This window comes from Emydura macquarii, unplaced genomic scaffold (genome assembly GCF_026122565.2).
Source record: "Emydura macquarii macquarii isolate MOO-44397 ecotype Brisbane River unplaced genomic scaffold, CSIRO-AGI_Emac_v2 contig_1253, whole genome shotgun sequence".
NCBI classification, from domain to species: Eukaryota; Metazoa; Chordata; order Testudines; family Chelidae; genus Emydura; species Emydura macquarii.
This window is the reverse complement of record NW_027131390.1, coordinates 63,853,155-63,880,949: the sequence shown is the minus strand read 5'-3', so window position 1 is coordinate 63,880,949 and position 27,795 is coordinate 63,853,155. Positions and strand designations below refer to the sequence as shown.

The following is a 27,795-nucleotide window of genomic DNA, read 5'->3' as shown; positions in this document are numbered from 1 at the left end:
CTCGCCCAGGATCTGAGTATTGAACAATAGTGGGTATGCTGGAGAACAAGAGCTCTACTTGTCACGCTGATAGTCAAATAAAACAGGCAAAATGATGATCTGACTCTAAACAGCGAGCATTCTACTGCTTTGTATTGCTCTAGGCTCTGTTGTAAGGAGAAAGACTCAGTGTGGAACCTTTCTGTTGTGTTAATACCAGAAAGCACCAAACACAGTTAGAAACACCAACTTATCTGAATAATTTATTATTTTTGCAGGACAGGTTAAAAAAAATGCAAGAATTTAAATTGCTCTGCAGAGGGATAAATCTTTCAGCATTATTTTTTTAAAAGTACTTTTAACCTTCCTATAGCAATTTTGCTGAATTTGGCCTAATGTTTGGCAAATGTCATGTTAATTGTCCCATTTTGTATTTTAAAATATAAAAATGGGAGATAGAATGAGGGTGGATGGGTTAACAAACAGGGGAACAGGAAAAAGTAGAAAGGGACATGAGATATCTAAAGGGTGGGGGGGTAATGGGGTTAGTCTGTCTCTTTAGAGGTACTAATGGTTAGGGGTCAGCACACCATGGCATGGCCTTGTAAGAGTTTCAGATGTCTGAGGTATACAAAGACCAAAAGAAATAGGAAATACTGGTAAAGAGGAAGCAGCCCCAAGAAAATGTAGTGCTTAACCTGTTACTTTTTCTTTAAAGACCTGGGACCAAGAGCCTTGCAGAGTGGGCAGGGCAAGACTCGCTTCTTGCCAATTGGGATGAGCTTTGGGAAGGAGGACTTGCATATATGCTGCCTCATAGGAAAGGTGACACCAACAGGATAAGGCTGGCTTACTGAACCCTCCATGCTGGAGTACTAAATGAGAAAAAGGAGCCAGCTGAAGGAGAAGCTAGCTAAGGCCGTACAGCTGACCTAAATTACAATTCTAGCTCTAATGAGGAGAGCTGGGGATAAAACTGTTTTAAGGAGGGAGTTACTGACTGCCCAAACCATAATCCCAGCTCCAAGATGAGGGCTGATTATGGGGACTTCTGCCTTAAGGAAAAAGACCAGAGAGACTGCTTGAAATATAACCCCAAATCTAGAAAGAGACTGTGAAGGAACTCCTGTCCTAAGGAAAGAGAGACTGTCTGCTTGCCTGAACTATGACTCAAAGAGGCTGAGAAGGACCTTGAGAAAGCACCTCAGTAGCTGACTGGGAAGAAGCCACACATGGAGAAAGAACTCCAGAATGGGAAGAGCGGAGTCCACGTTCCTGTGAATGATGCTGACAAACAGACAAGGTAGGAGCAGCCTAGGGAAGCAGCAAAGGATTAGAAGGAGTAGTCTTTAGTTGCCTAACCAAGGGTCCCTGGGCTGTAACACAAAGGAGAAGATGTGCCTAGGTTCCCGCACCTATCCGGCAAGCGGGGAGGCTAAGAGTCGTGGTTCTCAACCTATTTACTATTGTGGGCCATGAATGCAGCTCTCTGTATGTTGTGTGGGCTGCATGCACACAATATATATACTACCTTTATGGCCCTGAGGATGTCACATGGGCCAGAGTTGTATGCTGATTGGACCATGGGTTAAGAACCACTGCCTTAGAGTCAAAGACAGATAAGTTCCAAAGGGGGACCAAAGCCCGGCATAAAGACTTTGGGTTTTCTGTTTGTACTTTTTCTTTCCCCCTGGAAGAATAGACTGAAAGGTGACCTGACAGCAGGGTGTGCACTGACTATGAGTGTGCCCCATTACAGGTAAGAAAGGAAAGATGGAAAGAAGGCTGGAGGGCAGGGAGAGCAAGACTGAGGATAGAAACAGTAAATGAGAGGAGTGAAAAGAGTTCAGGACAATAGCATAACCATAATATATCCCTCAGCAATATGCCAGGTATCTATCTAGTTAGAAGTTAGGGTTCTTAAGTGGAAATTTTCCCTTTTTTAGTTTAATAAAGGAACTCTGAGCAAACTGCCTACATACTGCTTCTGTGACTTCTCAAAGGTCCCAACCCAAAGTTTGAGAAATAGCGGTAGAGTAAACTGTGAATGTTAGAAGGGATGTAAAGAATCGGCTAGATACAACTAGTTGAGTAAGGAACCAAAAAAAACAAACAAAAAAACCTTCCTTCCTTTCATCCAGGGACCCTATTAACCCTATCATCTGCCAAGCAACAAATGCTATCATCTTTTGCCTGTAAACAGATGTTCAATATATTTACATATGTTTGGATTATTTTCAAACCAAATGCAAAACTAAAATTGGTTGTTGTTTCAGTCAGTTACTGCCTTCCTGCAGTTACATGACACCACTGTCACTGTTGGTACTACTTCTGCCACTGTGGCTGTTCTCTCAAACACTACTAGTAAAATTGTTTAAGGTATCTCCAAGGACAGGTTTAAGATGCTTTATCACTGGGTTGAAAATTAAGAGCTTCTAATGATCACATAGATATTCTGACCTAAAAATGAAAACTCAGCACATACAAACACACTCCATTGCCAAACAAATCACTCAGTGAGACCCAGGACCAACAATTTCCAGCTCTCATACCACATATATGCAGACTTTAAAATGCTCTGCCAGAGAAGCCACATTAAACAGAAATGACAGCAATATAGCTCTTCAGTAAGAGTACCCTGTTCGTGGTATTTTGTATATAATATGGTATCATTAAGAAACAAAATGGGATTAATATGTACAGCCAATGCTAGCTGGTCCGTTATAACCAGCATTTACATTTCAGACTTCTAACCTTTTAAGAAAGTAAGTTAACTAGGGATAGTGCCAAATAAAGGTAAATTGACCAGAGCTGCAGAGATGTGCAGATTATGCACATTAATGTCCCCACTCCTTCATGGGTTCTGTACCAAAATTTGAGCCTCCTTAATAAGCTGCAAGGTCCCACTGCCTTCCTCAAAGCTACTACCAAATACTCAGAGAAAAGAGTAACAGTAACAGAATCATTAAAAATAGCAACAGTCTGCTTTGATATGGGAGAACTCATATACAATGACATCTCCTTCCCTCTGGCTGCATCTACCAAATGTGAATGCTATAAAGAGGACCACGTCAACACACCTTCAACAAATTTGCAGTGAATGTGTGGCACATGAAGTTGTACTGCAGCACTAATGCATACAATGAAATATTTCCCTTTAGCCCATTCAGTTTGCCTAGTTAGGAGCATATTTCCCACCTGCTCAATGTGAAAGAGTAGCTCATTAACAATATGTGCATGTAATTCCAATTAAAGAATAAATGTGAACTAGTCTTAACTGCCTAACTTCTAGAATACACAACTTACTACTTAGTTTTAGCAAAACAGTAACACCATTTCTTAAATTAATTTTGGGGCTGCAGTTTATCAAGAACTAGATTCTTGGAGTTGGCATGAGCATGCCATAGGCATGCACAGTATTTTACAGATGAAAAGCAAGGGTCCAGAGTTAACATTCACTATATAAGGAGTCACATCAGTTTTTTTTCCCCTATTTTCTGCAATGGTCACTGAGAGAGGAGCAAAAAGAAACAATCCAAAAACTGCATTACTACTTCAGTATATGAATAGGTTATGCCCAAGAGAGACAACATTTCAAAATTAACTACTTTCTAAATGATGTGGGTCAATTATTACCCAATAGTTATATGCACTTCTAGAAACTGTCAATTTTGCTTCACTGTGTTTTTAATCAGATATTACATTAACAGACAAACTATCTCAACTGTCTCACTTGAAAAGATATTTTACTTACACCTCCCATTGTAATTCCGTCAATAAGTGCCACATACGGTTTCTGGCAGGTACCTAATAGAAATGTAACAATTAGGTACATGAAATTATATTTTTGTAGGAATGTATACTTAGCCCCAGCCTAGAAAAAATACCTGTGGTATCTTTGCATCAAATATTTCTCAACTGGCTATAGTTTCAAAAAACCAATTATTTTCTAAAACAGAGATAAAAGGATAAGATGTTAAATTCATAATGAATAAAGTTGTTTGTCACCCCCAACAGTACAGATACTTCAAACAGTTCTTAAATTATATATATTTCAGTTCTGATTTGTCAGTTAATTCTCTAGGGGGAGAATTCTAGAGGCATTCCTACCATCCTTAGGAGTGCATTAAAAAACAACCAACCAGTAAGCAAAGCTACATTATTTTTAAGACTAGGTGTGTGAATACCTCAGCATCCTGAGTAACTTAAGAGGAGCAAAACTAAAATCCCAGTCCTTTCGAGGACAGCTCTTTTTGAATGAAGCTGCTGCTTTTTAGTATTTTTAATTAAATCTTAATAAACTGCTAAATCCCAACCCATGCAGTTATAGCAAATACTGTACCAACAACCATACATTTTGTCTTCACTAGACACTAACTATGCCAAGAGGAGGGCCGTGTAGGTAATCCACCTCCCTGAGAGTCAGCAGCTAGGTCGATGGAAGAATTCTAGTGTTGTCTATACCTGGGGTTCAGTCAGCTTAACTACACCCCTCAGGAGGTATGGATTTTTCATACCCATGCGTGACATAGCTGTGTCAACCTTTTTTTAATGTAGACCAGGCCGCAGTTTTAATAATCTAAGTGTTGTAACATAATGAACTATAACTTTTCAGAGATACAAATTTTTAATCTGAAAACTTCCTTTGGCAACACCTGAATTGCAATATCACGTCAAAAAAAGGTCCCTCTAGTCAGTATCTTGTCTCTGACCATCACTAGTACCAGATGCTGCCAAGGAAGGTTTAAAGCCCAAAGTGTTTAATTAAATATGTCTGCAAGAAAAGCTTCTTTCTGACTCCAAGCTGTTAGTGGTTGACATGTGTTCTAAAGAATGAGGGCTTAATAACCCATGTACAGTTTATATTTTAGCTGTAAAGACATTATTCATATAAAGGTCCAGCCTTTTTCTGAATCCTATTAAGCTCTTTGCCACAATAATAATCTGTGGAACTATCTGCCACAAATTGTTATGCAATGAGTAAAGCAGTATTGCCTTCTAATTTCACTGAGCGTCTCCTCATTCTTGTATTAGATATATAAAATGTGCACTCCAACATTTACTATCTTGTCACATCATCTTTGTATCTTCTCTAAACTAAACAAATAATATTTCACCATTATACAGAACACTTCATCTGCAGATCTATGATTCACTTTACACATCACCAAAATACAGTTACTGGTAACGCCCACGATGAAATGGAGAAGCTGTTTAACTGTTTAAAATAGGAAATGAATACCATACTTACCCTGACCCATAAAATTAAGGGGATTCCCCATTGCCAAATTAGAGAGAGATTACCAAAATTGGCATTTAGTTTAAAAAAAAAAAAACAAAAAAAAACCTACCTTCAGATTTCACTTTTACCTCTGTTTACCAGTAAAATTGTGTTGAATTAATGCTTCAGAGCCACCATTGTGAAAAATAAAAATCAAATATTCTAGAGGTATTTTAGATTTGGAAATCTTTGTATGTACATACCAATGGCATTATTCAAGATGTATTCTTCTCTGAAGAAATCTTGTGCTAGGCTAGCTCCAGCTTTTCCTGCATCTGTGATAGCTAGTAAAATAAGACAAAAGGAAAACTAAAATGTATTGCACTAAAAATTTGGTAAAATTAAGCTAGCACAACCAAAGTGATCTTTAAATACTAAATATTCACAATAAACAAGGTCTTGTGTGCTCTGCAAGCTGAACTTAGATTCTGTAGAAAGAGCCACTGTTTTCTGAGGGATTCCAGTGCAGCAAACTGAATTGTGGCAATTGTCAGACTTAAAAATCAATTTTTATTACTTAAATATAATCAATATCATCTTCCTTGAGTTACTCACAATGATGCATATTTTTCCCCACTAATTTCTTATAGGAACATGTTCAGTAATTTGTCCAGCTCTCCTAAAAGTTATGCTTCCTACATTCATGAGCCTTCCTTATTGGCTTACAGTTTCATAGTCTGGTTTCACTGGGATGATCATGGGAGGTTACGATCACAGACAGAGAGCCAATCTCCTAGGTAGCTAAAACCATTCCTACTAAAGTCTTTGAATACTGGAAAATGGAGAGCCAGCGCTGAAAGCAAAGCTCAGATCACAAGTTTACAATGAGCAGCCAGGCTGCTGCATTTTCAGCCTCTGGAGCATTTTCAGGGCACATAGCTTTGTTCTTAAATGAGCTGAAGTAATCTAGTCTGCAACTCCCAAATGCATGGATCAGTGTGGTCAGATCTGTCTGACTTGCTATAAAGATTGTACCGTTAAAGATATAAGCAGGTGTTTTTTGCTGCCATGACTATTTGGGTCTTCAATAGCAGTGGGTAGTCTAACAGAGCCTCCGAGCTGCAAGGGCAGCTGCCCGCATTAGCCAAGGGTATTTCAGAGGAGGAAAGTTCTCCAAAGTGCTACCCTCTTCCTATCACATTCACTTCAGTCGTGTCTAGTTTTAAGCTTTAGCCAGCTACTCAGTTATTTTTTCAACCATTATAACAAAATTTAGCTGTTCCAGGGCAAATAAAGAGAAACTGTATTAGCTACATAAACTGAAAAGCAGCTTATATAAGATTCATAAATATTTTAGTGGCCACATTAAAATCTTGATGACTATTGCACAACAGTATCTGTTTACCTCAGTTTGACTAATTCATGTACGCCCTATACTTAGAATGGCGGATATGAATACTGAAGTAAATAATCACTGAAACTCGTATGTCATGGTTATAAAATGGTGACCAATGTGAATTCAGCACATTCTCAAGTCCTTACCTCTGATATCACCCCCTGCACAGAAAGCCTTTCCTCCAGTTCCCTTTATAATTATTAGAAAAGTTTCAGAGTCTTTCTCCCATGTCTAAGGGGAAGGACAAAAGAAATATTATTCCCCAATATATAAAAATGCATTTAAAAACAAACAACTATTCCCAAATGCTGTCAATGATCATTCTTCTTACTCCTTCCAGAAAATGAGCCATATCCTACTTAAAGTTCAACTGAGCCCTAAAAACGTGCAATAGGTAGGACTTGGAAAATCCACTAACATAGCTGAGCAGAAATCTCTCCTGCTTGGGTGTCATCAACTTCTGCCAAATCTATTATTTCACTTTTAATAAAACAAGTATCACTTGATGAAACATTCAGTTCATGCTTCAAAGGGTAGCTGATGTAGAGGTCTTCCTGAGTCTGCAAGCAGACAGCTCCAGTGTCAATACTGTCAGAAGAGAAAAAGGGGAAACAGCTGAGAAGCACCTTCTGCTATTAGAAGTGTGTACCCGGTGAGAACTATTGTCCCCATTCCTTGTGGGAATTGCCACACTCTAGAGCAGTGGCCCTTTGAGGGGCTCCTGCTAGTGACACCCAACCTCTTCAGCAGAAGACTCTGTGGTTGAGGTGGTATTAACTGGGATTCAGAGTTCAGCCAGTAGAAGACCAGGGTGTTAAAGGCCCAAACAAACTGGACAATAAGTACATGACTTATAGCACTGATGGATTTCAGCCAAATGAGTTGACTAAGGTCTGGTCTACACACAGGTCTACTACATTAGTTTAAAAAAAAAAAAAAAAAAAAACACAAAAAAAGCCCCATTAACTGAAATAATTGGTCGTTCAACCTCCGCAGTGTTTCTGCAGCTATACAAGTATTCAGGTGCCTTTTCTATATAGCTTAATCCCTTTCCTGAACAGTAGTAAGATATCCCAATATAAGCATATTTATACCAATATACCTGCATCCACACTAAAGAAGAGAGGCTGTACCGCTTTAACTATTTTGGTATAGTTAAAGTGGTCTGATTTCTATTTAGACAGACTCAAGATTTGGTTATTTCAAGTACATTTTTTTTCAAGTCCTGCTTAAATGCCCTTTGGAGAAAGGAGTCCATATCACCTCATATGCAACACTGTTTAGCATGTCACTAAAATGTAGATAGTTGGGGAACCAAACTACCATGCAAACGTGGATTTTTAGATCTAATCCGTAGTTAGGCACGTCCTTAAATACATCCTTAACTTTAAATGTGTGAGTAGTCTCACTGAATTCAATGGAACTACTCAAATGTTTAGTTAGGCGCAAGTTTAAGTACCTTGCTGAAGCATGATCTTAATGATTTGGGTCAGTGATTCCACAGAGGAAGCTACAGATTATTAGAAAGAACAAAAAGTGGCAGATTTATATTTAAAACTACTAGTCGATGCATGAATTTAAACTGAGTTAAAATAAAGCCACTAACCTTTAACTGTGGATAAATCTGTCTAATCATGGAAAGATTTAATGCATTTAGAGCCTTTGGTCTATTCATAGTTATCACTCCGGCACATCCTCTCTTTTCCAGTAACACTTCAGCTGCAGAATCTGTGTGCTTGGACATATTCTGTACAAGCAAAAATATGGAGACTAAGTAAAACAATTAGCCTTACATGTTGAATAACCATACAGTATAGAGTATAATTCCATAAACTTTCTCAAAACTCGAATATTTTGGCAGAATCAAGACTGTTTTCTAATGCATCTCTCAAATTATTTACAGATTGATTTATTTCAGCTACTCTTTAATATTGCTCTTAAAGCCATACTAAGTATAATATACTAGCATTGAGCTTGTTCATTTGCAGGGATATTTGGAAATAGAACAGCTTTTGTGTTGTACGTTCTGAAAAACATTGGTCTTTGCCTTTATTTAAGACATATGCTTGTGATCTTATTGTATTGAGACTGCCAGGTTGAAATTACTTGCATCAGTTATGACGTTAGATGTACAGGATAATTCCCTATTCTCCTACTCACCATCTAACTCAGTACACATCTGATCATGACAAATGGCCTTGGCTGTGATTGTTTGGCAATATTATACCAAAAAAGAGTTACAAAACATGATTTTCATAAGCAATCTCAATTCAAAACTGAAATGCAGAATGTAAGCAAACTAAAATATATAAAAGAAAATTTAGCATACTGGAAGACACTGTTAAACTATTTAAACTGAACAATCACTCAAAATAGGTAGGATGCCAAAAAGTAATAAATGAATATTATTTATTAAGCATAATTAATATTGTAAGAGGAATTTGTAGTAAACTCCAGTTGAAGTGGAACTGGCAACATTAGACCTAAATATTAAAAGGCTGAGTTTACAGTATAATACTACCAGGATTGGACAAACTAACGAACTATACACCCTCTCTCTACCAAGGAGGAGAAATTACAAAGAAGTTTCTAACACTGCCAAACTGAACCCTATACTTACCAAGTGCTGTAGTATTATTTGTAATCTGTTGAATGGCTTCAGTCTGAAACAAGAAAGGCAAGTTCAATGGCAGCTGCAGCATTTCAAAAAATGTATTAAATACTCTGAATTAGTTGCACTAAACTTTGTTAGAAGTGTTTCTAGCTGTATATGTCAAGACAATGGCTGGTATTCTTAACATATACAACTTTGCACAATTCAACTCCTAAATTATAGTTAGTATGAACAGTGTACAAGCAATCATTCTTTAAAGTCATAAACAGACTTGTCATAAGTCACTAAGATGGGTTTATAAGAGGTTTTCTTTAGCATGCTAAAACATAAGTGTTTCTAGCATTAGTAAATAATTGGTTTTTTAAAGGAACAGGAAAAAAGAATAAACCAGTAGCGTATGTCAACACTTACAAACCATTGCCAGTTCTGAAGTGCTAGAAGCTTCAAAGGAAGTTTACACACATACACAAGGAAGTCCTGGCCATAATCAGCAGCTTGGAAATGTTCAATATTATGAATATGCATATTCCAAAAATACCAGTGCATGATTAAATGCTTAAAGCATATTTTCTAACCCATGCAGTTACTGCAATTTTTTTCAGTTACCCCTATCATAACCTCTACAGACAATTATATAAATTAGTTATATGGGGACAAAATCTGCTCTAGTTTCTCTGGTGTACGTTGAGAATAACTCCACTGAAATCTAATGAGTTAATCAGGATTTACACCAATGTAGCTAAGAGCAGATTTTGGTGCATAGTCATACTTGGGTGGATCTATCAACTGTTTAGGTTGAGACTATTGCAGAGTTTCTTCCACTTTGCTATCCTACATCTATTCTTGGGAGCAGACCAAATAATGACACTTGACAGAGTGCTAAGATACCAGATTTTTTTTTCAGTTAACAATAGACCATGGTAGTTTTACATTATAAAAATAGGTGTTATAACTTAATACATGGACATGAATTGCCAGTGTGCAATCAACTACCTTATCAGTGTCCTAGTTTATACCACTCTCCACATTTTATTCACAATATTATCTGATTATTGGCATTTCCATACCTGAAGTTCATTAACTGAATATATTTAAAAGCATCCTGCCAACTATTTTGAGGCCTGAATTACATATTGTAATACATATTATAAAACCTAACATGAACAAGCTGCAGGGGCTGCTGCATGGCCTGGAGGAGCAGATCCCTTGAGCTCCAGAGCCATCCATTAATATCCATATCCAGAGCCCTGACCACCACCCTTAGCCCCAGTAAAAGAATAGGTACCTTCAAATCTCTGGAATGTCAGCAGGCAAATGTGTCTACTCTGAGCTCTACAAGTAGCTAAAAGACAGACTACAGAGGCTCTAGCCACTTGGACAAGATGGCTGATAAGAGCACTATCTCTTTTGGCCCTGCTGGAGAAAGTTGCTGCAGACATACTAGATATCAAGGCCACAATACAACTGACTTATCTCAATTAACTCTCTGCAAGTGCTGACAGGACAGGTGAATGAAGGAGAAGCAAGAATATCAACTGTGGAAGATCAGGTACAAGGGGTCTCTTCCCAGTTACAGAGAAGCCTAACACTTATGTTCTCTTAAATCTAAAGTGGCGGACCTTGTTGGAAGGTACTTGAGAATTATAGGAATACCAGAAGTAGCACAGAAAGCACAGAATTTGTTCCCAGGCTCCTTTACAGAAGTGCTTAACATGATGGATTATTTTAAATTTGACTTAGAGCACACAGGTCCCTAGTTTGTAAAGCCAACCTCAAATGCAAAATCGTATGCACCGATCAAACTTCCAGTATTTACTATGAGAGGAAAAATGCAGCTAGCTCAAGGGGTGGGGAAGAGAACAGTGTGAGGGATACCAAGATAATGATTTTGTAAAAGATGTGCATGAAAAGACCAGCATTTAGAAGAGCTAGGGAACTTGCCAAGCAATGAAATCTCAAATATTTTTATGAAGGTTCCCACTCAGTTCCATGTCAAAACTGATGGAAAAAGCGCATCTGTTCCCAAAGCCACAAGAAACAAAGTTCACTGCAGGCTATTTTAAAAACTGAGCACACATTCTGTTTTACACCAGGTTTACTTCCCTATTATTATGTTGGTTCTACTTGCACAATGAACTTATCCAGTTCTGTGACTAACATACGCACTTGTTTGGGTTCTCTCTTCTACTCCAAGCTCATACTTCATTAAGTTTTGGAACATTGTACATCAATTCTCATCAAATGGCTGAATGTGAAGCACCCAGCCAAAGCATTAAAGTAACATCTCATCTCAAATTCATCTCAGGGGAGTAAACTGACAGTGGAAAGGATTTATTTAAACTGTGCATTAGCAATATTAAGTGGCTTTGCTCCTGTATTTAAGTTGGAATATTCATGAAACATTTGACATCCCTAATTGGACATCTCAATATGAACCATTTATTTGTGATTATACAAAGCTTGGCAGTGAAGTACACCAAAGAGATGACCAGAGCATGGTGCAGCTCCCTGTTGCTCTGTAGGAACTTGAGGGCTCCAATTTCACCTTTTAAAATAGTTGCCAGTAGGAGACAGTAAACCCCCCTACTGCTGGGGGTCCTCAAAGCTTGGCAGATTGACATCCCCTGTGAGAGAGGGCTCTACTCCCTGCAATGAATCATGTAAGGACACACACAGACTGAGGGATGTAACTGTACCCCTATAGCCCAATGCAATAGAGAAGATGACCAACACATTGCTGAGCTATATGGACCAGTGATTTCTGCCCTCCATATCACCTCCTACTTCCTCCCTCACCTTGTCCCTATTTGTCCCTTTCTGCCACTCCCCTGCCTCCTTCTCCCTCAGCCCCAGCTCCCTTCCTCTTATCCATCTTTTCCCCCCATAATTCCTTTTCCCATCCTAACACTTTCTACAAAATCAGACCCTGTGTACATGGACTTGCATAGAAGTCACTTGCTAAATTGGATTTAGTTATGCTCTTTGGTACAGAAATTTACAATTAGGGGAAAAGCCCCATTGCTCTCACCATCAGTTATGCTCACTTAAAATGAGGAAGGGAAACAATGTTTGGTTGTAAACAAAAGGGACTGGGTCATGCAGCCTTGGAAAATTATCCCCACATCATGCAACGTTTCACTCAGTACACCACACTGTATTACCAATACTCTGGTGTTTGTTCTGGCCAACTGAGAAGATTATTTAGAGATTAATACACAGGCATATCCTTGACATATTGGGTTAAGAAACCATGTTTGCAGAATGTGTGCTCTCTTTCTATCACCTTACAGTCTGATTACTACCTTGCACGATGGGAAATATAGTATGCCTATTACCCACTATTTAAATTATGCTTTTATCAGCAGGGCTCTGGGACTGGATGGTGTCTCTCTGGCCTATCTTCTCCTGAACTGACAATTTGGGTTAGTTTTATTTATAGTGTTAAGTGTTTGACAATGGTGGATTTTTCATTGTTTTACTCTTTACATGGTGAATTTTTGAACACTTGGAACAGAGTCGGCTTGTGATGTCCAACACTATACACTAAAGACAGCCAGTCACATTTGATAATAGGCCAAGTTATATATGTTCTGTGGTCTTACGTTCTTGTTTTAACCACAGTGCTCTTCCCCCTCCCTCTTGAGCCTCTCGTATCCCCTTATTACTCCCTTTCCCCCTCACCCCAAGCCACTTCCCACCTTCCTCTTGACCAGAAACGTGCAGGAAAATTGTATCCTACATGATTGATTTGCATCAAGTGGCTGGAGGTGGCTGCAACTAATGTTGATGCATCTACCCTATTCCCTGTAGCATCTGGCAAGATAATCCAAAAATCTGTGGAATAAGTGTCTGAGGCATTTCATCTGTAGCTTGCCCACCTCATAGGATTCTGTGTAGGGAAGGGGATGGGATACAATAGAGCACACAACACAAACACTGTCGCCCTTCTTTGTAAGACCACACCACAAAAAATTCTTAACAGAGCCAAATGGTATTGCATCTCAATTTTATTTCCGAGAATGTAAAGGGACTGCACACGCCAACTAAAAGAAATGGTGCATTCATTATTAAAGAAAGCAAAGGTAGATGTAGTGTTTTTGCAGGTGACACACTGGACGCTCAAATTAGAACGCAAGGGGTATGAAAAACCATGTATTGCTATTTTGCATCCAAATCTAGAAGGGTAGCCCTATTCTTCCACAAGCAGTCACAGTAACAGTCTGAATCACTTTCACCAGATCCTTGAAAATCACCATAAATGGATCTGAACTAATCATTGCTAATATGCAGGGGCCTAATCTTGATGATCCTAAAATCTTCCAGACATTTTTTACTAAGTAATATGGAGAACCCATATCTCTGTGGTTGCTGGGGATTTTAATGAAGTGCTAGATTTTTTTTTTTTGTGTGTGACCAAATCTCTGGCGGGGACATTAACCAATCAAAATTAAAATGGCCCTGGAATTGTGCATTAAAGACACAAGACTGATATCTAGTAGTTATATAGTCAATCAGCAGGGACTATTCATATTTTCCCTGGTACACATGTCCTATTCCCATATAGATTGTTTTTTTTTTTTTAACTCCAGGGACTTGGTCAATTCTGTATTTGACTTCTCCATTAAATGCTCTCTCTGACTGTGCTCCTACTACTCTTCAATAACAGTCCAGGTGAGTAACAGCCATGTAGATGGAGACTTAATTCTTCACTTTTATTAGATTCCCACTTCAAAATTTTATTGTAGTCTATTTTAAGGGTATTAATTTGGGTTTTAAATGCTACAAGTTGCTGTCCCATCCAAGGATAATTTTAATCCTAGATATGTAGGACTAAAAGGGACTTTAAGAGGTCATCTAGTCCATCCCTCAATACTAAGGAAGGATTAAGTACACCTAGACCATCCCTAACAGGTATTTTACTACTTTAAACCTCCTGGACAGGGATTCCCCATCCTCCTTAAATTATCTGTTCCAGTGCTTAACTATACTTATAGTAAGAGTTGTTCCTAATAGCCAATCTAAATCTCCTTTGTTGCAAACTAAGCCAGTTATTTCTGGACATAGAGAACCATCGATCAACGTTTTCTTTATAACAACCTTTTTTCCATGTTTGAAGACTTATCAGTTCCCCCCCCCCTCAGTCTTTAGTTCTCTAGATTAAATATGCCCAGTTCTTTCAACCTTTCCTCATAGCTCATTTTTTTCCCAAATAATTTATCATGTTTGTTGCTCTCCACTGGACTCTCAACTTATCCATACCTTTCTTAAAGTGGGGATGCCGCAAACTGGATATAATACTCCACCTTGCAGCCTCCCCAGTGCCAAGTAGAGCAGAATACAACTACTTCCCACATCTTGCATATGATAATCTGCTAATAGATCCCAGAATGACATTTACCTATTTGGCTAAAACATCACACCACTGACCCTCATTCAATTTATAATCCATTATAGTTTAGAAGTCCTCTTTTGCACTACCATTGTCCAGCCAGTTATTCTCCATTTTGTGTTTGTGTATTTGATTATTTTCCTTCTTAAGCAAAGTATTCTGCACTTTCCTCTATTGAATTTGATCTTGTTGATTTCAGGCCCATTTATCAAGATTTTAAAATTCTAATCTGTCCTACAAAGTGCTTACAACCCCTCTCAACATAACATCCACAAATGTTAAAAGTAATAGCTCTTCCATCATCCAAACCATTAATGAAAATGTTGAATAGTACCAGAGTAGCTCTGACAGCTGAAAACCATTCATGCTGAGTACATGTTGCAGCCAGTTATCCACTCACATATAGTAATTTAATCTAGACTGTATTTCCCTAGGTTTTTTTTTTTTTTTAAATGAGACTCATGTGGGACTGTGTCAAAAACTTTAAAATCAAGCTATCATACCTACTGCTTCTCTCATCTACTAGGCCACTTACCATTTTCATGTCAGAAGGTGCTATAGGGCCTCAGACCTGAAAGAGCCTGACCCACACATGTCCTATCCTTCCATAAAGAGAGGAGTCGTGGAGCCACGCACCAGGGGTCAGTGCGGCCCACAGGGCTGTGCTTCAACCGGGACCAGGGGAGCGTGCTGGTGACCTGTCGGACGACCGCTCCCGCTCTAGCCTGTGTTTTGGGGGCGGGGGAAGGGGAGGGAGAGTCAGTGACAGGGGCACCAGAGGGACGCTCTGCACCCACTTAGCTCGGGACAATTTCTGTCCTTCACAGGAGCAGGGCTGGACAACCAAAGGGGGAGGGAGACTCCGCAGCCGACCTGGCGAAAAGGGTGACAATGACACCTCCCCCCGCCCCCCGCACGCCAGGCAGAGCCAGAGGCGCTGACCACTCCCCCGCCGGTCCCGCCTCTGAGCCGCAGCTGCTGGTTTCTCGCTCGCTTTACCTGGGGAGCTGCCTCACCGCCGGACCCAGAGGCGGCGGCCCCATCCCTCGCTAATGACCGCCCGGCCACCTCCCGCGCTGCACAGCGCTGCACACCTGTCACGCTGCAGCGCGACGCAGCCACTGGACGTCACCCACCCGCGCCACAGCCCAGACCGGAAACAAGAAATAATAAACCAGCCTCAGCGGAAGTGACGCAATGTCAGAAGGCAGCTCGCCGCCGCTTCTCTATGGTGGGCGGGGCTGTAGCCTTGCCGTATTGGCGTCACCTGCCGCCTGGAAACGAATTGGCGCGGCCCCGCCTTTGGCCGCCATCGTGGGGGGGGGGGAGGTGTCGGTCAGGGCCCCGCCCCGCCCCCATCTACTGCCGGCGGCCGGCGGCGACGTTGCTTTATCCATACACCCCTGACGATGACGACGTTGACTCACACCGGCCAACACTCAGCCCTGTTCCATTGCCATTACCACACACCCCCAGCTCTCAGAGCCACTGCTGCTCCCACGCAGTTACCCCCCACACTCAGTGTGGCACCCCCCCCCATTTCTTCCGCCCTCTCTAGTTGCACCCCCCCCCCGCACCTCCTCCCATCTCTACTGCTGCTGCTCTGTCAGCATACTCGCTGTGTACTGCTCACCCACACATTTCCACCCCGGTGGTGCTTCCCACCTGACTCCGCCAACGCACCCTGCACTGCTCCACCCTATCAAGCACTTTTTCCTCACACATCCCACCAACACACTGTATGCTGCCCCCATGCCCATTCCTACACCCAGCTCTGCTGACCCACCCACATATATACTCTGATCTCTTTCCAGTATGTCCCATTTCCTGCTGGGACCAAAATCCTCTATTAACCCTCTGCTTCCCATCAACTTCCTTTCTTTTCCTGTCTCTGCCAGACCATCCTGATCAATATCTCTTATCACACAGCCCATACCCCAGGTGATGTTTCCCCATGAGCAATAGGAATCTCTGTGGGAGACCATTGCCTTCTCTCAAGGCTTGTTAGGAACAGGCTTTAGGAAAGAGGGTAATGTGGGAGGGTTCCTCACTGAGCAACACTAATGGATCCTGACTCCTGCTGGTACTGAACAGCTGGGGAATAGTAGGTTGATCTACTCTCCTGTGAGAACATATGGGGAAACAGCAGACAGCCCTGTTTCCCTAATGGCAAACAGAACTTCATAGGAGCTGGCGCATCTCCCACCTCAGCAGAGAAGTCTTGAAGGAAGCCTACCTATCACATTGGTTGTAACTCAATTTGAACACATAAGGAATGCTGGGTAAGTATTGGTATACAGGCTCACTGTCATTAAAATAGACGTAAATGAAGATTTTTTAGCTATCTAGCTATACATTGTATCACTGTAATAGCTGAACTCATGGAGGAGTCTGAACCTTTTGAAGTTTGCATTTACAAAGACCATAAACATAATCTCATCCTCACTGCCTCAGGAGTGGCCTATAACAGAGTTATATAGTTTGTGTAGTCTTCTGCTTATATTGTAACCTTTTTGAGTTGGGGACCATCTTTTTTGTTCTGAGTATGTACATAATCTAGCAAAAGGTGTGTCTGCTCTATGACAGGCTGCTGCAGTCTTTCAAATAATAAATGCTACTACTAATAGTTAACAGATAATGTGCTAGAATATGGTGCTCAAGAATATGCAGCATTGTGCTTTGGTTTTGTAGGAAGTATAAAATTCCGTGCTCTGTAAATGGCTTCTTATATACAGCTTCTTAGCATGATGAAGCTCTTAGCACGAAGTCAAAAGCAAAAGTTTTTACTGCTTTTATTCTGCATTACTGTCTTTGAACATTATTTCAAAACACAATTCAGATGGGGATCCCTCTGAATTGGGTTTGAGTGTGACTGGCTTTGAGTGTAAATAGGGGCTACACCAGTTTCCAAAATCATACAAGAAACACTATAGAAGCTAAAGGTGAGTACAGGTTTTTTTAAGCAGTTTTGAACATAGTATTACCTTGTCTAGAAAAGCCAGCTGCAAATGTTTTAACAGGTTTGGGGATGGGAGTCCATTTGAACAGAGTTTTAAAGTGATTTTCAAAAATGGTTACATCTTTGGTGTGGTTAGTATCTTGAGCAATGATGGTCCTGCATCAAAGTCCATGTAGTTGGAGCCCTGCTGTCCAGCAGATTCCCATATGGAGATGACTGCAGGATTGGATTTATCCTTGGAGTGCCACCACTTATCTTAAAATAGAAAATGAAATTAAAGTTTTAGGAAAACTTTGAAGGTGATTTATTATATGGAATTAATTTTGAAAAAGGGCTATTTTGAACAAGAATTTTTCAGTGAATGTAGTGACAAAATTTTAAATATTTGTAATATTTTTCATTATTTGATTGGACTTAAACCAGCACCAGTAGCCTTTTGAGGGTTGCTCGTTTATCTGTAAACAAACACAGAGAGGTATGCAGTCTTGCATGCAGTTCTGTGCTCTTCATGTACATGTAAGCAGTACATAATCAATTTCCATTAATGTAGGCAAAATTTATGCACAGGCCATAATGCCCTCTTCTCAAAATTAGTATTTCACGTTGTCTGAGCATAATATTGATATTAGAGAGAAAAAGTGGGTAAGATAATATCTTTTATTGGACAAACATCTGTTAGAGAGAGAGAAGTTTTTGCACTTACACAGAGCTTTTCTTATAAGCTTCTCTCTCTTGAAATCTTTGAAATCTTCTCTCTCTTGCTAATGGAAGCTGGTCCAATGAAAGATATTACCTCACCCACCTTGTCTCTCTCATATCCTGGGACGAACACGGCTACACCACCACTCCATATATAATATTGATACTCAAATAAACTATCAAGGCACAAACCATGGGAAATTTGGAGTGTTCCAAACCTGGGTGAACACAAATAAACCATATATTTTTGTTAGCAGAAGGTACAACTTAAGCACCATTTTTACTCTTTTTGAAAAGTACCAACTATTTATCTAAAGCAAATTAATTTCCTTTTTTTTAAAAAGTGACAGTATAACTTTTTATAACCCTTTCCAGAATGAGGAATATCCTTTGCTCTCTACAGGATAAAATCAAAACTATATAACTGGTTTCGTAGAGCTGCCAACAGCTAACAAAGATTCTCCTTTAACGCAAATAATATAAGCCTCTGCTTCCAATGGAGGAGAATGCTCTGTTTTATCCCACTGCCACAATGAAGTTTCAAGTAGCCATACCATCCTGTGTAGAAAGAGCTGTGAAGTTCTAGGTATCCAGGTATTTGTTACAATATTATAGTAAAAATAATTTAGTAATCACTTTGAGGTCTTCTCAGTGTTGTTCTCTAACATACAAGTTTGAAAGATACACACCAACATTATGTTAACACTTTGAATGAGAAACTTAGTATTAGATAAAATTACAGAAACAGTTTAAAAGTGTGTGTGGGATTGTGGAGTAGGCGAAACTGCAGTTCCTGAAGTGGGGACATATGATCAGCATCTCTTGGTGTGGCATGTTGCTAAACTTGCTGTCTTGATCCAATTTCATTTTAAAACCTTACAGTAAGATTTGTCTTCCACTATAAAAATCCATCTCAGAAACACTAATAGAGAAGACTCCAGATGGCAGACTTGCTTTTCGTTTCTGAAAATATCAGCCCTTGCTTGTAGTGGGCATCATCTGTAATAGCGTTTCTGTTGCAGTTTTTCCTCCAAATGTTTTAAATTCAATTGTAAATAAATGATCCAGACTAAAGAGTAGGAAGTAAATTTCTGTAATATAGATTACCAAACTAGGACCCCACTCCTGCAACTTGTTATTCAAAGACAGACCACTGCACCAACATGGAACCCCATTTTCACTTTGCAGAAACAAGAGGGACTGCCCACATGGAATCATCTGCAAAATATCAGGGTTTAGATGTGGCCATAAATCATATTTTTATTTAAAAATGTAGCCTGTTAGTCTATTTTGGGTGCATAAAACATCAATATTTTGTCTCTCAATACAGTGCAATTAGAAAGAGGCCCAAACCAAAACACCATATCTGAATGCCCCCGAAGTCTGGAACTATTAAAAAACGTGTTATACCAACACTGGCTTTAGCGCATCTCTAAACACAAATCATTTTCCCAGTAATCTTCCTGCAAAAACACTTTGGAGAGAGGAATGTCAAAGAGAAATCACCTTATTACAGAGCCAAGTCCACTGACTCCTACAGGCAGAAACAGGAAAAATACAATGGGAAGGATGGAGTTGTACAAAAAGGAATATGTTGTATTGTAACACTTTCACCTCTGAATTTATAAGCTAAGTTCTACTGTTACTCCTGAAGGAATTGTGTGCCAAAAAAATTAAAAAATTCTACTCACTGTAGTTTAAAATTCTGCATATTTTATTTGTCAAAATAATACAATATAAACATGCCAGTTTCAATTATTTTGGTAATTTATTTCAAAATACCTGTCAGCAAGTATGTTTGTAACAATACAGACAAAAAAGATTCAGGAAATGTTTTTTTACAAATAGTTCCTTACTAGGTAGGATCATACAGAACTTTGAGTAATAATTAATTTAAACTGCAATGCAGAAAAATATTTCCTAGAATTTCTGCATCCTTCAGAAGCAGTGCAAAGACTTGAGGGAGTTGGGGTAACAGAGGAGCTGAAGGGGAGGGAACTAACTGCTAGGAAGGAGCTTAGAAGTGAACCTGGAGAGGAGTCGGGTGTAGGTGGGAGCAATATGGAACAGTTTTGGTTTTGAGGGTTTTTGGGGGGGAGGGAGGGGGAATTGTTAGGGAGTTGGGAAGCTTCCCCCTTGCAGACCCTGTCTGATCACTAGCCTCTCCCATTCAGTCAGGCACATCTGCCCATGTCTCCATATATCCCTGCACCCCACTCAGCCACCTTCCATCCCCATATGTCCCTGTACCCCCACTCCCAGTCAGCCCATGGCTCAATGTTGTCATCCCTGTCATCCTCTGTCCCGCTCTGTCCACGCCTATATTCTGTGCCTCCCTTATCTGGCCCCGCAGGCTGAGGCAGGGTGCTGTGAGGAAGGCACCCTCTTAGCCCTCCCTCTCCAGGGCTGGCTGCTTCAGCCTATGAGCCAGCTGCCCTCTCTTCTGGTACTACCTGGTGGGTGAAAGGTATAATTGTAGCTTTCCTTCAAAATCAATTATTCTGCTGGGGGGGATGGGAATCTGCAGGGGACACTAATTCTGTGCTTATGCCATGGTGCAGAATACCCCCAGGACTATATTGTCAGTGGAAGGGGGTGTGGGAGAGCCATGGCAACTGGGAAAAAGGACAGCCTGGGGTGGAGGAGTATCCCTAGGAGCCAGGTCAGAGATTTAAAGGGGGTGGATGTTTGGTGAGGGAGGAGAGCCATGGCAACCAGGAGGAGGGGCAAGTTGTAATTGTCCTACTTCCATGAGGGTTCTGGGAGTCTGGTCAGTGTTCTCAAAGTAGGAGAGAGAATATAATGCAGTTGTGGGGGGACTCTGCAAATGAGTGAAAGTTTTTCTGCAGAGAGGAATACAATTCCAGCAGCTAAATCTAACTCCTGGGATTTAGCAGGAGGGCTCCAGCAGCAGCTGAATTCCTGGCATGACTCCTACATATTAATAACTGATAATATACACCTATATATTTCATGGCACCTAAGGCTACTAGTGTGCTTTACAAACAGCAACCCAGCCCAGATAATGACTGCTGCAAGCAGCTAACAATATTTCACCCTGGAGTGTAAAGTGTTGGCTGAGTGTGAACTTAGCCTGATGCCAGAATCTAGTTTCTGCAATTCCCACAGATAGTTGTGTATAATCTGGGTAGGTGGCACATCCTAATATAGTCTGATAAAGGCAAGAAGTCTTAAGAGCGGGACTACCTCAGAATGAGGAATCCAGTAAGGAGCCTTTTACCTCAAAGTCACTTACTCAAATCCATCACAGATGATTGCTGACCTAAATGTTACTATCTGGACAGGTGTAGGATCCTGCATGGATTGTGTCAGTCCAGTTCCTAGTAGCAAGTATCTACATTACAAAACCACTCCAACAGTTGGCACTAATTGGTAACCTTGTATCTCAACAGAGAGGCCAAGGATTAAAGGCCCAATTCTCCTCCACTGAAATCAATGGCAAATCTCCCACTGACTTTAGTGGGAGCAGGAGGAGGTCCTAAGTGGACTGTGGAAACTGAACTACTATTACATTCCCTAAAAGTGGCCATAGCTCAGGGAAGAGTTAAGGGACATTGGGAGGGAAGTAGAGTAGAGGGAAGCCTTTGCCTGTGCTATAGTAATCCTGTGGCTAGAGAATTGCAGTCTCCAGGGCTTTTCGTCAGGCACTTTTCACAAATGTTAAATTCACTTAAATGTTAAGGTCATAGCTGCTTTATTCAGTTTTGGGGTATAGCCTGCAGCAATGTGTGAGCAGTGACTTTTGTCCTGCAGCAAGAATGTGTGAGAGAGAAATAAGTGTATTTTTTAAAATTTAATCTGCATCCTGTTAGCAGGAAAGGACGGAAGCAAAGGCATTATGAAATGGTCTTTAGTGAAGTTGTTTCCATTGTATGGCCTCAGAGGAAGCATGGGGAAATGAGGGGGTGGCTACAGTCTGCAGCAGCTGCAGCTGCTGTTATGATTCTGCTGCTGGGATGGAGGCCCAGCAGCAAGGATTTCAGCCAGTAATATCCATCACTGCAGCTTCTCCCTCCCACCATCCTGGGGTTGTGGGCAGCAATACCCCTCATTGCACCAACCTCTCTGTTATTCTGTGGGTTAGATATCCTCATCAAACTTCCTCCCACATCATCCTAGGCTGGGGGTAGGGGCAGAGAGATGAGAGAGAGATCGTGGAGAAGGTGATATGGGAAGTAGCATCTCCCATATCACCTCCACGATCTCTCTCTCATCTATATATTAGGATAAGCAGCACCTCCCATAGCACATCTTCCCTCTTCAGCAGCAGGGGAATGACCTGTCCCAAGAGATCTGGCCAGAGCCTGGATCCTGCAAAGTGCTGAGCAGCTCCTGAAGTTGGTGTCAATGGGAGTTGAGAGTGTTCAATACCTTGAAGGATCCGGCTCTAGGAGAATAGGGTGGGCCGATGTTTGTGCAATCTATAGCAATAGCTATGTGCATATGCGTGCTTGTATGTGTGGAGTGGGTGGTGTTTGCCCTGATGTCTTCCCTTGCTAGGAGGATTCCCCCCTCCCCAGCCTCCCACTCAACTTTAACAGTGAGAAATGCTGCAGGAAGCTGACCATCTAAGCCGCCTACTGAAGTAGGAGGAGCTCCAGCAGCAGCGCATCTCACCCTCTCTGCTCTTTAAACACAGCAACAAAGAACTGAAGTGTGGGTGGAAATAGCTGTAAGGGGTGGAGGGGGAACTTGAGGGGAATGAACTTTCTTAGTCACGAAAGAGGCTTATTTCTGCTATTGCTGAAGGAAATATCCTGTCCTCTTGTTCTTGTGTGTCCCCTCAGGCAAGTGTGTAGTTCTATATGGATGGCAGGCATGATTATATTGATTAATATGATCATATTATATATGATTATATTTCCCCTGGTAGCTCAAGTGAGGGCACTTTGGCAGCCCAGCAGCTGTCTCTTAGGGCTTCTACACACTACACTTTTGTCGGCATAACTTATGTCACACAGGGATGTGAATAAGCCACCCCTCTGACGATGTAGGTTACATCAACCTAAGTGTTGACGTGGACAGCACTATATTGGTGGGAGAGCTTTTTCCACGGACATAACTACTGCCTCCTACAGAGGTGGTTTTATTATGCTGATGGGAGAGCTCTCTCCCATTGGCATAGAGCATTTTTACTTGATGCACTACAGCAGCGCTGCTGCATCACTTCTAGTGTAAACTAGCCCTTACAGAAGCTTACCTACAAAAGGGGCCTTCGGGAATCTAGATAGAAAAATATTGAGTTTTGGAGAATCAGGGTGAGACAAAATATATCCTTTTGTGTCACCTTTCCATGAGTTTTGTTGTCACTGTGTGAGAGTCAGAGTGACCTCCGTGTGTATTCTGCATGTGGAAGGGGAGAAGATTGTTTATTTTTGATATATTGTGGGTTGATTATATTACAAAATATCGGTCCTGATTCTCCTTCACTTATGCCCACTTTACACCTATGTAACTCCACTGGCTTCAGAAGAGTTATTCCTGATTTACACTGGCATAAGAGAGAGGAAAATCAGGTTCATCAGCTTTACACAGGATGTTGCCTGAGATTTTGTTTTTTTTTTCTATAGGATGGAAATATTTATGCAGTATTGGTATGTGCAAGTAGAATCTGTAGCACTAACAGCCAGATTCATGCTGTGAGTAATATCACAAGATTTTCACCACTTCACAGTTAGCACTTCAAAGTCAAAAGAGTAGTCTGGGATGCACTGAACCAGATCTTTTAAAATATCCCAGCTGTTGGATTATGTGTGAGCTCAGTTAGGGCCTGATCCAAACCCACTGAAGTCAAAGGGAGTCTTTAAATGATCTTTGGATCAGGTCCTCTGCACCCTCTGGGTGCTCAAGACTTTATAAAATATTAGCATATATAGAAGAGCAAAAGTACAGTAAATTGTTAACCCTGCTAAATTCAGCAAATGTTTAGTTTAATATATTGAGAAGTTAAATATAAATCAGGTTTTTTTATATTTTATATTAAAGTTTGTACAGAACTGTGAAAAATGTAAGACACTATTTTACTCTGAAGAAATACCATTTAAAATTATATTATTTTTATGATCACTTATTGTTTTTGTTCTTAAAAGAGTGATACAAAAGAGTATGCTATCTAGAAACTGACATAGTTAAAGCAGTAAACTCCTGATGTGAACATGATTATGCTGGAATAAAGGTACTTTATTAGTATACTTTATTCTGCATATTTATAGAAATAAGCTATACAGATAAGGAACCTTTACACAGTATAATTGCATCCAGACAAAGGGATTGTGTTGTTTTAACTATATTGTTTTCTAAAGTAATATAGTTAAATCCTCCTTCAAAACCCTCCTTAAAATTCTCATTTTTCCATGATGCTGACAAAAATCTTGACAATGTTTAGACTGCTAATGTGCTGAGACCACTGCCTGTCATGCTGACCCAATATAGTCTAATTGTTTTCTTATACTCCCCCATCAGCTGTTGTCTTTTGTTTTATTCTTGGATTGTATATTCTTTGGACCAGGGAGTGACTGTCTTTTGTTTGCTGTTTGTAGAACAATGGAGTTCTGGTCCCAAGCGCTATACTAATACAAATATTATATAATAACGTAATATGAAAGCTATGTAGACAAGCCTTTTTAGCCTTTTGGGTTTTTTGGCTTGGCCAACAAAAAGGAAGACTAGTGTCTGTGTCTTTGCCTATAACTTGTAGTTGTAAGCTATTTACATGTACTGTTTTCAACATAATCTGAACATGCTTGGCTATTCATTGTTAGTCTTAATAACAGCTTTGGGTTTGGGTGAACTTGTTTGGACATTATTTTATTGAGAGGAATTTATTTACTGATTGATTGATTCATTCATTGCTGAAAGTAAAATTGTTGCAAACATGTAAGGCCCAATTCCACAACATCTTGGTGCTACTTGCTCAGCACAAAACTGCCTTAAAGTCATCATAACCAGCTGTTGGAAGATTCTTCTATGCTGGAGGAATCTTTGGGTACCATAAAGACACTGTAGCAGCTTCTGTGCCTTCCCTTCTTGGCCAATGGTATAGAAATGTGACCATGTCGCTTTGGGGGTTGTGACAAAATACTGCAGAAACACAAGTAGGAGGCAAGGCAACAGATTTATTAAAGGTGGTTGTCCCCTTCAGGGGAGTCATTGCCTGCAACAGTCTTATTCAGGCAAGAAGCAGATCTTAGGTAGAACAGTAAACGTAGTAATCCTGGGTCAAAAAGGGACCACAGCTGTCCAGGGTAACAAAGTAAACACAGTAACGCTAGGCCAGGCGTACTTCCCTTCAGGGAGACTCTGGCATCTAGCAGTCCTAGTTGTACCCCCAACCAGGCCATTCTTCAAGAGGCTAGCACTAGAGACCTTCTCTTCTTCCCAGATGAGCTACACTTCTTCTTTTAACCCTCCAAGCCGGACAGCACTTGCAGGTGAAGTAGGGTTGGGGCTGATTGAGTTCACAGCAGACCATTACAAGGGAAGATGGCCAGGTCTCTCTTATGCCCTACTGATTTGTGGCTGCCATAATGGCTTCTTGAAGCTTTTGGCAACCAGCATACAATAAGAGTTGTCTTCAGACTGTTTGGATATGTGCCTATTTCAGAGGGAACATGCCACACAGCAGGATTTATTCCTGGTCATGCTTGCCCACCAAAAAATCTGCAGAGCCACCACCACATAGAATGGCAGTGAAGAGCTTCCTCTGACCCAGGTGAGAACATGCTGTGTTGATATAACTGACCCTGTGTGGGGTAACTGTGGGGTTTGAATCCAGAACTTGCAAAGCTAAAAGCATGAGCTTCTGCTGTTTGGGTTAAAGGACTGTGCTGCTAGCTGAGAGCTGTAATATCAGTAGAGCTGATGGGAAAATGTCCCTCCCCCCAAACACGCACACTTTTCAATGAAAACTAAAAACTTTTGGTTTTGTTAAAATTTTCCAAATATTGTTTAAAAGTTTTAGTTTTTGTCAAAAAAGCCAAAAGCCAAATAATTGAGGCAAAAACTACCAAAATCCAAAAAATTTTCAGCCACAAGCCAAGACATTTTTTGACAGAAAACCAAAAAAAAACAAAATCTAAAACTTTCTAGGAAAGCAGATGCTTTCTGTGAAAAATTTCATTTAGTCAAAAATTCAATTTTCTGTTTTTAAAAAAAAGTTTTGATGGACAATTCTCAACCAGCCCTAAGCAGCAGATAAACTGATTATGTGTAGAGCTCTGCCAATCTGCAGAATCCACTTCATATCCACAGATATCTGCATCTGCGGATGTGGATATGGATATCGCGGATGGATGTGGATCCAAATTTTATATTTAAAGGTCTGCAAATCTGCAGATGTCTGCTTTATATCCGTGGATCATTTTTGCGGATTGGATGTGAATACAACATTTGCAGGGCTCTACTTCTATGGACCAGACACTAACAGGGACAAACCCTACTTTCTTAGTGCCTGTTACATTAGCTTCCCGTTTTTTTTGCAGCTTTTGTGGGGTTTTTTGCAACATTTTTATTTATTTGTTTTCCCCCTCATATCTTACAGTATAGGAAAGTATAGAGTCCTCTTCTAGGTCATTGCAATGTTACAAGTGCAGGAGCTGCCACTGTGGAGTGAGTGGCAGCTCCCCAGGGAGCAGGATCTGACCAAAACCACTCCACGGCCTCCAGTAAATAGTCTGGGAGTGGGTCATGACAGACCTAAACATGTACAAATGGGTCCTGCGTCCAAAAAGGTTGAGAACCTTAGACCATTCAGCATTGCTCCTATCTCCTGACCCTCCAGTTCCACTGCAGTGACCATCAGGAGGATGAATGGAACTGAATGGTCTGATAAATAGACAAAACCAGAAGAGAGAGCAGAAATAGAGGTAACACCCTCTCTAGGTTCTGCTCTTCTTAAATGGTATATATCATCTACATCTTCGCGCTGAATTGTTAACAGGTGTGTATATATATCAGCCTGATTCAAAGCCTACTGAAGTCAAAGCCAAGACTTCCACTGATGTCAGTGGATTTTGGATCAGGTTCTAAAATGTAATACTCTTACCATTCCTAGTGTTGCTGCTTAGGACAAGGGACTAAATCTCTGATATGACTAATCACCAGCCACATTTATGCTTTGTAGGTAAAGTCTGGAAAAGGAAGTTCTGTGGCAGGAAAAAAAGAGGTTACTTTGTTTCCTGATTCAGTTTGGTTCCATGGTACTATGTCATGGGAAAAGCTAGCATGGTGTAAGCCATGAATCTCTGAATTTCTGCAGAGTACAGCAATACATTATTAATTTTGGACCTGAACTTGTAAGATGCTCTGTGTTCTCAATTCACATTGGCTTCAATGGAAGTTGAGGACATTTAGCACTTTGCAGAATTGGACCCTTCAAAGTTAAATTAAAATTTTGTTCAAAACTAAACATATGTTGTTTTTCTTCACACTCAATTTAGTTTCCAGCTTTGGAAAAAAACATTGCTGGGGAGGAATCCAATGAATTTACTAATGAGCTGGATAAGTATGGGGTTATTAT

At 40.5% G+C, this 27,795-nt stretch overlaps 1 protein-coding gene and 1 long non-coding RNA gene across 2 annotated transcripts in view; one reads left to right on the top strand and one right to left on the bottom strand.

The window, feature by feature from the left end:
- Positions 1-15,753, bottom strand: part of HIBCH (3-hydroxyisobutyryl-CoA hydrolase) — a 69,624-nt gene extending 53,871 nt beyond the window's left edge. Inside the window, exons 1-6 of the mRNA XM_067549019.1 lie at positions 15,599-15,753; positions 9,217-9,259; positions 8,203-8,343; positions 6,743-6,827; positions 5,464-5,544; positions 3,734-3,786 (exon numbers count right to left, since the gene is read on the bottom strand). Coding sequence (XP_067405120.1) covers positions 3,734-3,786; positions 5,464-5,544; positions 6,743-6,827; positions 8,203-8,343; positions 9,217-9,259; positions 15,599-15,642 — 447 coding nt within the window. The 5' untranslated portion in view covers positions 15,643-15,753. The remainder of the gene's footprint in view (positions 1-3,733; positions 3,787-5,463; positions 5,545-6,742; positions 6,828-8,202; positions 8,344-9,216; positions 9,260-15,598) is intronic.
- LOC137153548 (uncharacterized) lies at positions 1,029-15,798 on the top strand. The gene is made up of 2 exons (XR_010919831.1): positions 1,029-1,282; positions 15,427-15,798. It is a non-coding gene; the product is annotated as an uncharacterized lncRNA (long non-coding RNA).
- The last annotated feature ends 11,997 nt before the right edge of the window (positions 15,799-27,795 follow it).